At 51.1% G+C, this 12,992-nt stretch overlaps 1 protein-coding gene across 1 annotated transcript; it reads left to right on the top strand.

Annotated features, from left to right (window-relative positions):
* The first annotated feature begins 2,466 nt into the window (after positions 1-2,466).
* LOC122378178 (BRO1 domain-containing protein BROX-like) lies at positions 2,467-12,693 on the top strand. The gene is made up of 11 exons (XM_043358934.1): positions 2,467-2,534; positions 6,098-6,118; positions 6,782-6,985; positions 7,651-7,746; positions 7,917-8,002; positions 8,279-8,371; positions 8,672-8,847; positions 9,591-9,672; positions 9,850-10,000; positions 11,663-11,831; positions 12,032-12,693. Exons 1-11 carry the CDS (start codon positions 2,467-2,469, stop codon positions 12,143-12,145), a joined length of 1,260 nt encoding a protein of 419 aa, XP_043214869.1. The 3' UTR covers positions 12,146-12,693.
* Positions 12,694-12,992: the final 299 nt, after the last annotated feature.

Genomic DNA, 12,992 nt, shown 5'->3' with positions numbered 1-12,992 from the left:
ACAAAGTATCATCACGTGAATCGCGAAAAAAATTGTCGATTATCATACAATTATCAATCGGTTAATGTCTAGCGACAATGTTTACACATCACTAGAATTCAAGGTCATAAGATTATTACATTTTATTTGAAAAAGTAAGGTATTTTATGATTTACTAATATATGATTTCATAAGAAATTGGCCATGTTTAATTTATTTTGCATTTAAGTTCGTAAAACATTTAAAAAATCATAGCTCATTTGGAATGGGTCTGGCCCATGTTAAACCCCATTTCCCACACTTTTTTGGAAAAAATGAACTACTGAATATATAAGTTTAACTTTTATTTTGATACTCCAAAATTCTTCTCTGATCTCGAAACAATCAAAGTTTTGACATATATTTACCAAAAGATAAGAAAATTCATGTTTCAAAGTTATCGATAAACAGTAGAGATGTCGGTTTTCTTGGACTAAAAAAATGGCATCAAACTGAACTTTGGTCTCCGATTTCTCGCAAACGGGTTCGAATTTCGGAAAACCGACTTCAGTCTGGGACATACCGGGTGTCCCAAAAGTAAGGTCATCATTTGTTTTGGCCACACTGCCAAAAATACGCGATGGATAGATATAAATAGGACATCATATGAAAGAGCATTTTATAAAAATTTTATTCTGACATACATATGAGTCAATACATTGGCTCGTAGCCCCACATTTGCTGCTTTTCTACATGGCTACCATTTCGGGCCGCGTGCATGAATAGACTACGTTTGACTTCCTCCACTATTCTGGAGCGATTCTCTGGTGAGATGCCGCCTATGTTTGCTCGAAGGGATCATCCTTTAGTTCTTCCCGGCTCGTTGGGTTGTCCTAAAAGACAATCTTTCCGTTGTGTATCCAGAGAATAAAAATATGAAGGTGTAACGTCAGGTGACCGCGGAGGCCATTCAATGGCGTTGCCCTGACTGAAAATTACGGGATCTCACATCCACTCTCGGAGACAATACATGATCTTCAGGACGGTGCAAGCATAGTCTCCATCCTGCTGAAACCACTGCTGGCTGATGGTGTCGGCACAGCTGCGTTGCGACGAGCGGAAGAACCACTGGGAGGACTCTCGGCCACCTCTCTTGATTTATTGTCACCCGATTCCCGCTGTCGTCCTCAGGACCTCGAAGCACAGGTGGATAAGTATACATGCCCTGTGCGTACATTATACCTTTTTTCTGACGTTTTACCGGTTGAGGCGAAACTATGCATGAGTTCAGAGATAGGGCGAGCTGATAGGGTCTGCTTAGGGCCGAAAACTGGGCGGTATTTACCCTTTGTTTTAATGACGGACCCTCTCTAAGAGTTGAATTTCGACCTTCTCAGTTTTATGCCTACTGCTCGGTGTAGTTATGATCAAAAATGGTTTAAGCATGCAAGAAAATAATTTTATGGATGTACCTTGCACGTGTTAAAATTGGAAGTGATTCGGACTCTTACCTCTCGAGATATTTAAGTTTTAAATCATGACCTTACTTTTGGGACACCCGGTAGGTGGCTCAGCTCTAGTGAAAACCGTTTTGTGAAAAAAAGGTGGCAGTCTACCTTTAACACTGCACACCTTGAGCGTTAAAGTCATGATGACGTTTCGTTGCCGCGACGATGATGGGAGGGACGGGCCACATTTGTTGGAGGATGTATGTCAATGCCTTATGCCTTGATACGACTGCCCCTCGGTCTCAGCTGTCCGGCCGCACAGGCCTCGTCCGGAGCGTTCGCTCGATTGCATCCGCGAGGCGTGGGCAGCGCCTACTCCCCTGTTCACCCAGGCAGATGTGTCGCCATTCAGCCGCGGTGACAGAGTCATTAGGCACTAGACAGCGCCCCGCCAGGTCCAGCGTCCAGTCTCGAGGCGGCTGTCTCCATCCGGCCGCGACTGGTACGGTATTGCGATACGACTGGTACGGTACCGCACTACGGCTGGTGCAGTATCGCACCACGGCTGGTACGGTATTGCGATACGACCGGTACGGTACCGCACCACGGCTGGTGCAGTAGGTACCTACTGCACCACGGCTGGTACGGTATTGCGATACGATTGGTACGGTACCGCACCAAGGCTGGTAAACTACTGCACCCGGCTGGTAAAATACTGAGCCACAGCTTGTACAATGCTGCGGGCTGGTATACTCGCGCACAGTATTTAGGTAATACGCCTGAGTGGTACTGCACTGCACTACGGCTGATTCGGTGGGTACTGTACCACGATGACTCACTTAGGCTCGCCAGCTGGTTGAGTCGGGTGTTTGGCCAGGACTCACCCTGTTTGAGTCGGGCTTTTCACCTCAGGCCTCTCGCTGTTTGAGCCGGGTTCTGGGGACCGGATGAAGTGCTCGGTCTCCCCCGTGGGCAAAAGTGAGGCGACAAACGTGCACCAGCTGTGGACCGGTCACAGGGGAGTAGCACGCAGTGCCTCCGCCACATCGGCCGCCTTCCCATGCAGCTCTGCCCCGGATCAGGCCGGTGGTACGGCACCAAGCAGCTCGGACTCGTGTGTCGTCTGCAGTGAGGAGGGAAATTGACACAAAACAGGGGCTATCGGGTCCGAGCTGCGCAGGCCTGCGCCGGAGGATGGTCGACAACATTTTCTTGGACTCTGCGGTCTGCGATTCTGTGGCTCTGCGATTGAGGTGGCAAAATGTTTAATGTGGACCCGAGGAACCGGGCTATTGAATTGGTCTGGACTTATATGGGTCCAGACCGGTATCTGATTTTGTTTTATTTGACGGGTCCAACCGGGTCATACCGTGAACCATTCTTCTTACTCACTACTTATGAAGTAGGTATAGGTGAAAGGAAAACCAGCTTTTGCTCATGTTGTGTTTTTTTTTTTGCGCATTGCAGCTCATAAGCACCTGATCCCATATGAAAAAGTCTGTTTTACTTGATACTTCCTAATGATTGTAGGTAGGTAGGTACCTACATAGGTTGTACCTATTCATATTGACTTAAGGGATCAACGGGTCTACCTGGTTCCGATTCTTACTTCGACCGGGTCCGGCTGGTTATAGAAATGTCCAGTCCAATCTCGTTCGAATCTGGTTCAAAAAATGTTTACCTTCGCGCACCTCTTCTCTGCGACGACCTCATCGTCGTGACCTCAACATTGGCCGGTTGGCCCGTGGCATGAGAGGCCGTCTGGAATCTGAAGAGTGAAGCCAGTGGCTGACCTACGACCCCAGATATACCCGGGTGGAGCAACATAAAGAAAGCACAGTGCTTGCTGCTTGCAGAATTACTCCGTCGTACCTACGCGTAAAATGAATTTTAGCAAGCTTTTAAAGGAAATAGTTCACTTTCACGAAATTATTTTTTTTTTGCAACGATTTATTATTTTTTATGTTCAAAATAATCAGCAAAGAAGATAAAACCTTTTTATAACAAAAGATTTTTTTTCTATATTTTGATATAGGAAGAACTTTTCAGTTTCTGTAAGGCACACGCGATCCAGTATGAAAAGAGCATGGGTCCCGAAAATTCTTCAGAAACAGAGAAATTATCGCAGCCACCGGCATTTGGGCGATCTGCTCGATCTGATAATGTTCCCCTGAATGTCCTAATTGATCAGTACGATAATTTCTCTAGAGTTCTCGTAGATAATTTCTCTAGTTTCTGAAGAATTTTCGGGACCCATGCTCTTTTCATACTGGATGGAAATATATGCAAGGCACACATCCTCAACGCAAGACACCTTTTTCGGGACGAGAAATAGAATATCTTTGCCTAGGGTGATCGTTGGGCTGTAAAAGCTCCTGATTTATGCTCGTCTCAGCCCAAGCTACGGAACTGCTATTCCAGTTCAAAACCCATGTTAAAAAGTGAACTATTTCCTTTAAACAATTGTTGTGGGGCTAAGAAATAAAAATCCAATTTAACAGTGCTAAGTGTAGAAGAAGGTGGTTGGAGCATCAAATCTCAAACTCAAATCTCAAATAATAGGCGCAACCCAGAACAGAAAATCTTTCAAAAGCCACCTATCTTAAAGCTGCTTTACTTTAAACGGTTTCGGAACGACTATTTATTCTTGGCAGTTGTTTAGACCGTTCAAAGGCTGTTCATGTCCCTTGCTGCGATGCTGCTCCTGCTCAAGGTCATATTTCTAGCTGCTGCTGACAAAACTAAAATCAGCACTGAGTCAAAGTGCTTGCGTGACATTTGACAAATTAATTGGAAAAATTCAAGTTTCTTCAAACTGAACTATAAATGGACAGTCATGAAGCATTAAAAAATATTTTGTAATGCAAAAATCTTTGTTTCCTTTCTTTGGGCTTCTCTGGCTGCAGGGAGGAGCAGATTAATGAGCAGCCAAAATACTTTTGATTCGCAAACTGGCGCACAAAGTACAAAACTTGCAGTAGCAAATCCGTCGAACTTTGCGAATGATGATTCATTACCATTCATTCCCATTCATTCCGAAGTTTTGAGTTATTGAATGGTTTCAGTGTTTGAGACCATTGCCTATCTGGCGTGAACTTACTGGTATTTGTTAAATACAGTGAGCCAGTTATAAGCCATGTCTCAATGGTTTCATAGAGGAGGTTTGAAGGCAACTGGTCATGTGAATTTCGATTTGAAACTGTTTGCATCAGAGCCTCAAGCACTGAAAATTTGCAGGTAAGTTGAATATAGGGTACTCTCTTAGCAGACGTCACCCCAATTGCCAGATCTAATGGCCAGTTGAAAAATCTAGAGACTTTTTGAAAAGTCTCTAAATGGGCAAGAAAATCACCCTAGGGGTCAATTAGGGGGCGGGGAACACGAATTTGACACTTATTTTGGCCTAACTCCCCTCCTTCATCCCTTAATCCTCCCTTAAAGGACGGGGGGCGTCAAAAGTGCCTCAAGGATTCGTCTGATCGCCAAAATAAGGGTCGCAATCGATTCCTCGCGTCAATATGTGGCCGCAGCCTCACGTTCCAGATGTGTGCAGCGTATCCCTTATCCCTTAATCGTCCCTTAAAGGACGGGGCACGTTAAAAGTGCCTGAAGGGTTCGTCTGATCGCCAAAATAAGGATAGCAATCGATTCCTCAGGTCAATATCTAGCCGTGGCCTCACGTTCGAGATGTGTGCAGACTGCAGCGTATTCCTTATTCCTTAATCGTCCCTTAAAGGACGGGGCGCGTCAAAAGTGCCTCGAGGCGTCGTCTGATCGCCAAAATAATGGTCGTAATCGATTCCTCGGGTTGATATATAGCCGCAGTTTTGGGTTTCAGATGTGTGGCACCGGTCCCTTACCCCTTAACCGCCCCTAAAAGGAAGGGGCGCGTCAAAAGTGGCTCAAGTCTTCGTCTGATCGCCAAAATAATGGTCGCAATCGATTCCTTGGGTCGATATCTAGCCGCAGTTTTGGGTTCCAGTCCAGATGTTTGGCACCGGTCCCTTACCCCTTAAATGCCCCTTAAATCGCGCCCCGTAGGGAGGGGGCGATCAGACGAACCCTTCAGGCACTTTTAACGCGCCCCGACCTTTAAGGGACGATTAAGGAATAAGGAATACGCTGCAGTCTGCACACATCTCGAACGTGAGGCCACGGCTAGATATTGACCTGAGGAATCGATTGCTATCCTTATTTTGGCGATCAGACGAACCCTTCAGGCACTTTAAACGTGCCCCGTCCTTTAAGGGACGATTAAGGGATAAGGGATACGCTGCACACATCTGGAACGTGAGGCTGCGGCCACATATTGACGCGAGGAATCGATTGCGACCCTTATTTTGGCGATCAGACGAATCCTTGAGGCACTTTTGACGCCCCCCGTCCTTTAAGGGAGGATTAAGGGATGAAGGAGGGGAGTTAGGCCAAAATAAGTGTCAAATTCGTGTTCCCCGCCCCCTAATTGACCCCTAGGGTGATTTTCTTGCCCATTTAGAGACTTTTCAAAAAGTCTCTAGATTTTTCAACTGGCCATTAGATCTGGCAATTGGGGTGACGTCTGCTAAGAGAGTACCGAATATAGTACTTGGCAATGACATAAAATAAAATTGAATTCGTTTTATCACAGTCTGAATTTAAATCGGACTGCAGTGATGTGGTCAGATATAATGTGGATTTTCCTTGGATTGAAGTGGCACAAGCCTGCATTATGAGTACCTATATATTAGGTCGGAGTGGCAATCTGATTATGAAATGCACACTATACAATGTGTTTTGACCTCCTGATTTCATATCTGATAGTGATTCATTCCAAGCCTGCCATCGGCACTGTGTTAAACTGCTTTGCTGGCTTCAACTGCTTTGGTTTAAACGTCTCGCTTATCAGCTAGACTTTTAAAAGATTTGTTCTACCTACTCGCGGTTTAATATATATTACATTGCAGTTTTCCATCACCGAAATGAAAAGTTCCCAGTTGCTTAGTAAAATTTATAAGTGTTGTTTGCTGTTAGCTGGAATGGATTTCCAGCTTGGTTGGTCACTTGGTGTAGGCTGGTGCAGAGTTGTCACCCTGGCTGGTGCTGCTTGTTGACTCTGCTGTCATCATTTGCAGTCTGGCAGGGCAGTTTTTTGTGATTTGAGTTTCTATCATGGCTGCCTAGGTCTGATATCCTTTTTCTTTAGAAATAATGCAGCTTATTTATTTCTAGGAAGATATGGAAAGGCAAGAGTTCAGTAGGTATGTCAATTTTAAAGAGGTCTTGTCTTGTTGCAGGCTACATCATTGCTGCAGACTTTTTGTTGTGAGCATGGTGCAGATTTTATGTGGGCATTGCACATTGCATCGCTCTGTCACTCCTGACCCCGCACCTTCCAGCGAGCTGCGCCAGGCGCGCCAGCGGCTGCTGGAGCTGCTGCCAGATGCCGGCCACGGCTCGGTGGAGCTGGAGTCGGCGCTCACCGCCTACCTGGCGCTCTTCACGGCCTTCCTGCAGGCACCCGACGAGCCGGGACAGGAGAGCAAACTGCGGCACGTGCTCCGATTCCGCTGGACGCACACGCTGCTCGGCAACACCCCCGAGTGAGTGGGCACCGGGCAGGCCGAGGGACCGCCGGGACAGAGGTCACGCAGGCCTGTTATCAGAGCCCTGTTCCGCCCAGTGACGGATTGTGTCTCGTCCTGCGGTGGACTGCTGCCCCATGACATACTGCACTCGGACGGACCGTTCGTCACTCTGCATGGACCCCGTGCCGCCCTGTCACGAACCATACCGCCCTGTCACGAACCACACCGCCCTGTCACGAACCATACCGCCCTGTCACGAACCATACCGCCCTGTCACGAACCATACCGCCATGTCACGAACCATACCGCCCTGTCACGAACCACACCGCCCTGTCACGAACCATACCGCCCTGTCACGAACCATACCGCCCTGTCACGAACCATACCGCCATGTCACGAACCATACCGCCCTGTCACGAACCATACCGCCCTGTCACGAACCATACCGCCCTGTCACGAACCATACCGCCCTGTCACGAACCATACCGCCCTGTCACGAACCATACCGCCCCGTGACGAACCATACCGCCCTTTGTTGGACGGCCCTGTATGGCCCTTAACAATCCTGTATCGCCCTGTGATGGACCATGTACGGTCTTTGACTTCGCCCTGACTAACCAGTAACCAATGCTGCCACTGGCTGCCGATGTCTGAGTTCGTTGTGCCGATGTGCGCGGCAGGGCTCGCCAGGATGCGGTGTTCGAAGTCGTCAGCATGTGTCAAAACGTGGCACTCTGGTACATGAAGCGCGCTGCCAGGATCGCTGGAAAGGAAGGGTGAGAAACTGGTGGGGCGTATCGTAAGAAGCTCCATCCCGCCGGGGTGGGTAGTACTGTACTTACGGAATGCTCACAGTATAGGCCAATGAAATGAAATGAAACCACCGCTGCCTGTCACCCGCCGGTCTGAGCTCGGCTCCGGTCTGACCTGTGGACGCCCGTGCCAGGATCACCATGGAGGATGCCAAGGAGGTCCACGGCAGCCTGCGGCGCGCCGCCGGACTCGTGAAGGCCGTCCACGACCGCTACATCGGTGAGCCGTCAGATGGCGGGCCGTCGGCGCAGCGAAACCTGCGCACCGGCCGCGGCGTCCGGCTCCAACTAAGAACCTGATCCATTGGGGCTTTTACTCTTGAACGTCAGCAAAATTAGTGGCATTTATGTCGTATGGGATAAGGAAGCGATGGTCAGTTTGGCGATGCATCGTATACGGTAGTGTCGCTAACGCTGGTCGTAGTGATGTATTGGGCTCTGTACTCGGGTGCGGTTCTGACCGTTTTTGTGTGTGTGTGATGTCGCCTTATGTCAGGTCAGCTGCAGGACGAACCGCTGAAGGAGGGCGACTGCGACACGCGTGTCATCACCGCCACCATCAACCAGTGCACCGCCGAGGCGCAGGAGGGTGAGTGTGACGTCACCGAGCCAAACAATGCATTGCCGAGGGTGGGTGTGACGTCACCCACCGACCCAGTGCACCGCCGAGGCGCAGGAGAGTGAGTGTGAGTGACGTCACCGAGCCAATGCACTGTCCTGTTTGTCAGTATTGTCCCGACCAGCAATCCGTCCCACCACGGCCCGGTGACCGGGACGTCCCCCATCCCCCCCCCGGCCCAGTGACCAGGACGTCCCCCCGGCCCGGTGACCAGGACGCCCCCATCCCCCCCGGCCCGGTGGTCGCTGACCCCTCGTTACTCCCGCGCAGTGACGATGGCTCGCGCCATCGAGCTGAAACACTCTGCGGGCCTGTGCTCGGCGCTGGCCCACGAGACGTCCAAGATGTTCACCACGGCAGCCGACGCCCTGCGCTCGCTGGACCCCAGCAAGGTGGAGCGCTGGAGCAAGTACCTGCAGCTCAAGGCGGCCGTCTACACCGCCTATGTGAGTGCCCCTCGCCAGGCCTCCAGACTGGTACACCACACACACTGCTCATCTGAGTCTCCTTACACAGATAAAGGAGTCCCTTAACGCCGAATACAGGAGCCTCTCCCAAACACTGGCTACAGGAATCCTAAGAGGTCTTCCCTTCCAAATAAGTTAATTCTTCGTCATAGTGTTGAATATCTTAGTAAACGTTCGTGAATCTCTATGGACACATTCACGCTGTACCAGAATGATCCATACCAGACATGTGCATGGATCAGCGTGATGGACCTATGATCTCAGTGGATCTCGAAGCAAACTGCAGGTGCGGATCTATGAACCCACCGGATTCGGCGTGAAAAAAATATCCTCGATCTATGATCTCACAGGATCTGATGATAAACCAAGAACATAGATCTATGATCTGAGTGGATCTCACCATGCACAACATTTGAAACTAAGTTTTCAAGTGTTTTTATGTCAGTAAGTGTCATAAAACTATGGCTTATGATGTGCTATCACATAAGTCACTAAATAAGAACGCTTGTGAGTAATTGCAACGAGTCAGTTTTTGGATTTCTGTGTTGACAAAAATAAATGATCTATGATCTCACTGGATCTCAAGCAAAAATATTAGACTCGGATCCATGATCCCTACGGATCTCTCGATAAATTAAGAACGGGATCTATGATCCCGACGGATCCGAGATCAGGATCACAAATGCCTTAGTTATTGACTGGTGTTTCCATTTCACCGACAGGCGTACAACTATCTGGGCGAAAACCTGCTGGCAGAGGACAAATGTGGAGAGGCCATTCGCTGTCTGCAGGAGAGCAAGAAATGTGAGCGTCTCTACATCGATCGTGCAGTAGTCATCGAATGCGTTTGTCCACATTCACTTGACCTGCCTTTATAAACTGTGCGTTATCTTCCCCGCGCGAGTTCCCGCCCCGCGGGTCCGAGCGGCTGTCCTGCCGCTGTACGTTACCTGACCGGTCTGCTCGGCGCGGCGTTTTCAGTTTACGGCGAGGCCGAGGAGCTGTGTAAACAGTACGCCACCGCCAAGGGAGTGGGCGCAAAGGTGAAGCCCGAGCGGCTGCTCTTCTTCAGGAAACTCGGCCCCGTCCTCAACCGGACGCTGGAGAAGTGCGAGCGGGAGAACGGCTTCATGTGAGTAGGTACCGAGCGGGAGAACGACTTCATGTGAGTAGGTACCGAGCGGGAGAACGGCTTCATGTGGGTATGTACCGAGCGGGAGAACGGCCTCATGTGAGTAGGTACCGAGCGGGAGAACGGCCTCATGTGAGTAGGTACCGAGCGGGAGAACGGCTTCATGTGAGTAGGTACCGAGCGGGAGAACGGCTTCATGTGAGTAGGTACCGAGTGGGAGAACGGCTTCATGTGAGTAGGTACCGAGTGGGAGAACGGCTTCATGTGAGTAGGTACCGAGCGGGAGAACGGCTTCATGTGAGTAGGTACCGAGTGGGAGAACGGCTTCATGTGAGTAGGTACCGAGCGGGAGAACGGCTTCATGTGAGTAGGTACCGAGTGGGAGAACGGCTTCATGTGAGTAGGTACCGAGCGGGAGAACGGCTTCATGTGAGTAGGTACCGAGTGGGAGAACGGCTTCATGTGAGTAGGTACCGAGCGGGAGAACGGCTTCATGTGAGTAGGTACCGAGCGGGAGAACGGCTTCATGTGAGTAGGTACCGAGCGGGAGAACGGCTTCATGTGAGTAGGTACCGAGCGGAAGAACGGCTTCATGTGAGTAGGTACCGAGCGGGAGAACGGCTTCATGTGAGTAGGTACCGAGCGGGAGAACGGCTTCATGTGAGTAGGTACCGAGCGGAAGAACGGCTTCATGTGAGAAGGTACCGAGTGGGAGAACGGCTTCATGTGAGTAGGTACCGAGCGGGAGAACGGCTTCATGTGAGTAGGTACCGAGCGGGAGAACGGCCTCATGTGAGTAGGTACCGAGCGGGAGAACGGCCTCATGTGAGTAGGTACCGAGCGGGAGAACGGCTTCATGTGAGTAGGTACCGAGCGGGAGAACGGCTTCATGTGAGTAGGTACCGAGCGGGAGAACGGCTTCATGTGAGTAGGTACCGAGCGGGAGAACGGCTTCATGTGAGTAGGTACCGAGCGGGAGAACGGCTTCATGTGAGTGGGTACCGAGCGGGAGAACGGCTTCATGTGAGTGGGTACCGAGCGGGAGAACGGCTTCATGTGAGTAGGTACCGAGCGGGAGAACGGCCTCATGTGAGTAGGTACCGAGCGGGAGAACGGCTTCATGTGAGTAGGTACCGAGCGGGAGAACGGCTTCAGGTGAGTAGGTACCGAGCGGGAGAACGGCTTCATGTGAGTAGGTACCGAGCGGGAGAACGGCTTCATGTGAGTAGGTACCGAGCGGGAGAACGGCTTCATGTGAGTAGGTACCGAGCGGGAGAACGGCTTCATGTGAGAAGGTACCGAGCGGGAGAACGGCTTCATGTGAGTAGGTGTCGAGCGGGAGAACGGCTTCATGTGAGTAGGTACCGAGCGGGAGAACGGCTTCATGTGAGTAGGTACCGAGCGGGAGAACGGCTTCATGTGAGTAGGTACCGAGCGGGAGAACGGCTTCATATGAGTAGGTACCAAATGTCGGGACTTTCCTGTGATACACGTACAAGTTACTGATCTCGCCATAAGATGCTGTCCTATCTTTAACAATATTTTCCCGAAACTATCCCAGCGCCGCCCGGTGGCTGCCGGGTGGGCGTTGCGCTTTCCATCCCCACTGTCTCTGGTGTCAGTGCCATCTGCGTGGCTGACGGGCGTGCGCTGCGCCTTCAGCTACCACCAGAAGGTGCCGTACGACGCGCCGCCGCTGGAGCTGCGCGACAACACGTACGGCCTGGTGGCGCCCGAGGAGTTCGGCATGCCGGCGCCGTCGCCGCTCTGGACGCCGGTCACGTTCGCCGCGTTCGACGTCAGCCGGCTGGGCGACCGGGCCGCCGACGCGGTAAGAGCTACACCCCGCAGCTCATCACTCTGTTCGAGTTGAGGGGCATGACTGCACGCACACTTGCTGTTGGAGATTGGCCATTTCGAGCATTCAACCTCCTTGTCTTATCAGTAAAAGTACGGAGGTGATATTTCGCATTTCCTGACTCACTGTGTGTCTGCGTTGTGCTGCCTCTGACGATCTGCCGTGGTTCGCAGAAGAAGGCGGCGGCAGCTGAGAAGGCCGAGGGCGATCTGCCGCCGGTCAAAGAGGTCAACGAGAATGACACCGACAAGGACCAGGACAACCACAGTGGGTGCGTGCTCTCCTAAACTGGCCCTCCCCTGCCCGTCGGTACCGGGGCCCGTGGGCATGGAGCCAGATGGAGCCAGTGCTGGCCTAACTACCCTACCCCTGCCCGGCGGTACCGGGGCCCGTGGGGATGGAGCCAGATGGAGCCAGTGCTGCGGGCGCGTGCTGGCCCAACTACCCTGTCCGGCTGTGCGGGGCCCGTGGGATGGAGCCAGTGCTGCGGGTGTGTTGGGGCCGACGCTCTCCTTCCCTCCCCGTGCTGCAGGCGCGGGTCTTGTAGGAACAGTTGGAGCAATTCAGAGGGGGCGTGGTAAATTACCAGAGATGGTGTGGCCGCTATACCAGCGCAGGTGCTGCGGGGTGGCCGCTACACGAGCGCAGGTGGGCACTGTGTGATCTTCTCTTCTTGGCGTGTTAATTCGGAGTTTAACCGCGTATCGAGTTCCGAAACCTACGCCACTTTTAATAATCAGTATTCTTGGATACATGCCAGCCTGAAAGTAAGGACGCTGTCTTGATCTGTGAACATTCATCGGGATGCCTTTTCAATGGGATATTTGGCGTTGCACCCTCGCCCCGTTGGGGGGGGGGCCATTTTGGCCCCCCTGTGGTTTTTCCTGAATAGCAAGAAAACGGCGGCGCGCAGCGCCGCCAAATTTTCAGTACCTTCCTGGGCATCAATTTGACACCTTCACACCAAATTTCAAGTCTTAGGTCACCTTAGGTCAAGAGTTATTGAGGTCAAACTGAGGTCATGTTCGAGCAAAAATGAGCAAAAAACATGCAATCTTGAAACGCTCACCAAATCTACACTTATCAAGCAATTTCAAAGTTCTTTATATGGTCTAGTAGACAAAAAGCGGCGCT

The sequence above is a fragment of the Amphibalanus amphitrite genome, unplaced genomic scaffold (assembly GCF_019059575.1).
Source record: "Amphibalanus amphitrite isolate SeventyFive unplaced genomic scaffold, NRLGWU_Aamphi_draft 000056F_arrow, whole genome shotgun sequence".
Lineage (NCBI taxonomy): Eukaryota > Metazoa > Arthropoda > Thecostraca > Balanomorpha > Balanidae > Amphibalanus > Amphibalanus amphitrite.
This window is presented reverse-complemented; position numbering and strand designations above follow the sequence as displayed.

Bases quoted from the DNA above. Each gene is read 5' to 3' on its own strand.
- LOC122378178 (XM_043358934.1), top strand. From the start codon at position 2,467: ATGCAGCTCTGCCCCGGATCAGGCCGGTGGTACGGCACCAAGCAGCTC. The intron at 8,848-9,590 runs GTGAGTGCCCCT...TTTCACCGACAG, and splicing joins CGGCCGTCTACACCGCCTAT to GCGTACAACTATCTGGGCGA. The intron at 9,673-9,849 runs GTGAGCGTCTCT...CGGCGTTTTCAG, and splicing joins TCTGCAGGAGAGCAAGAAAT to TTTACGGCGAGGCCGAGGAG.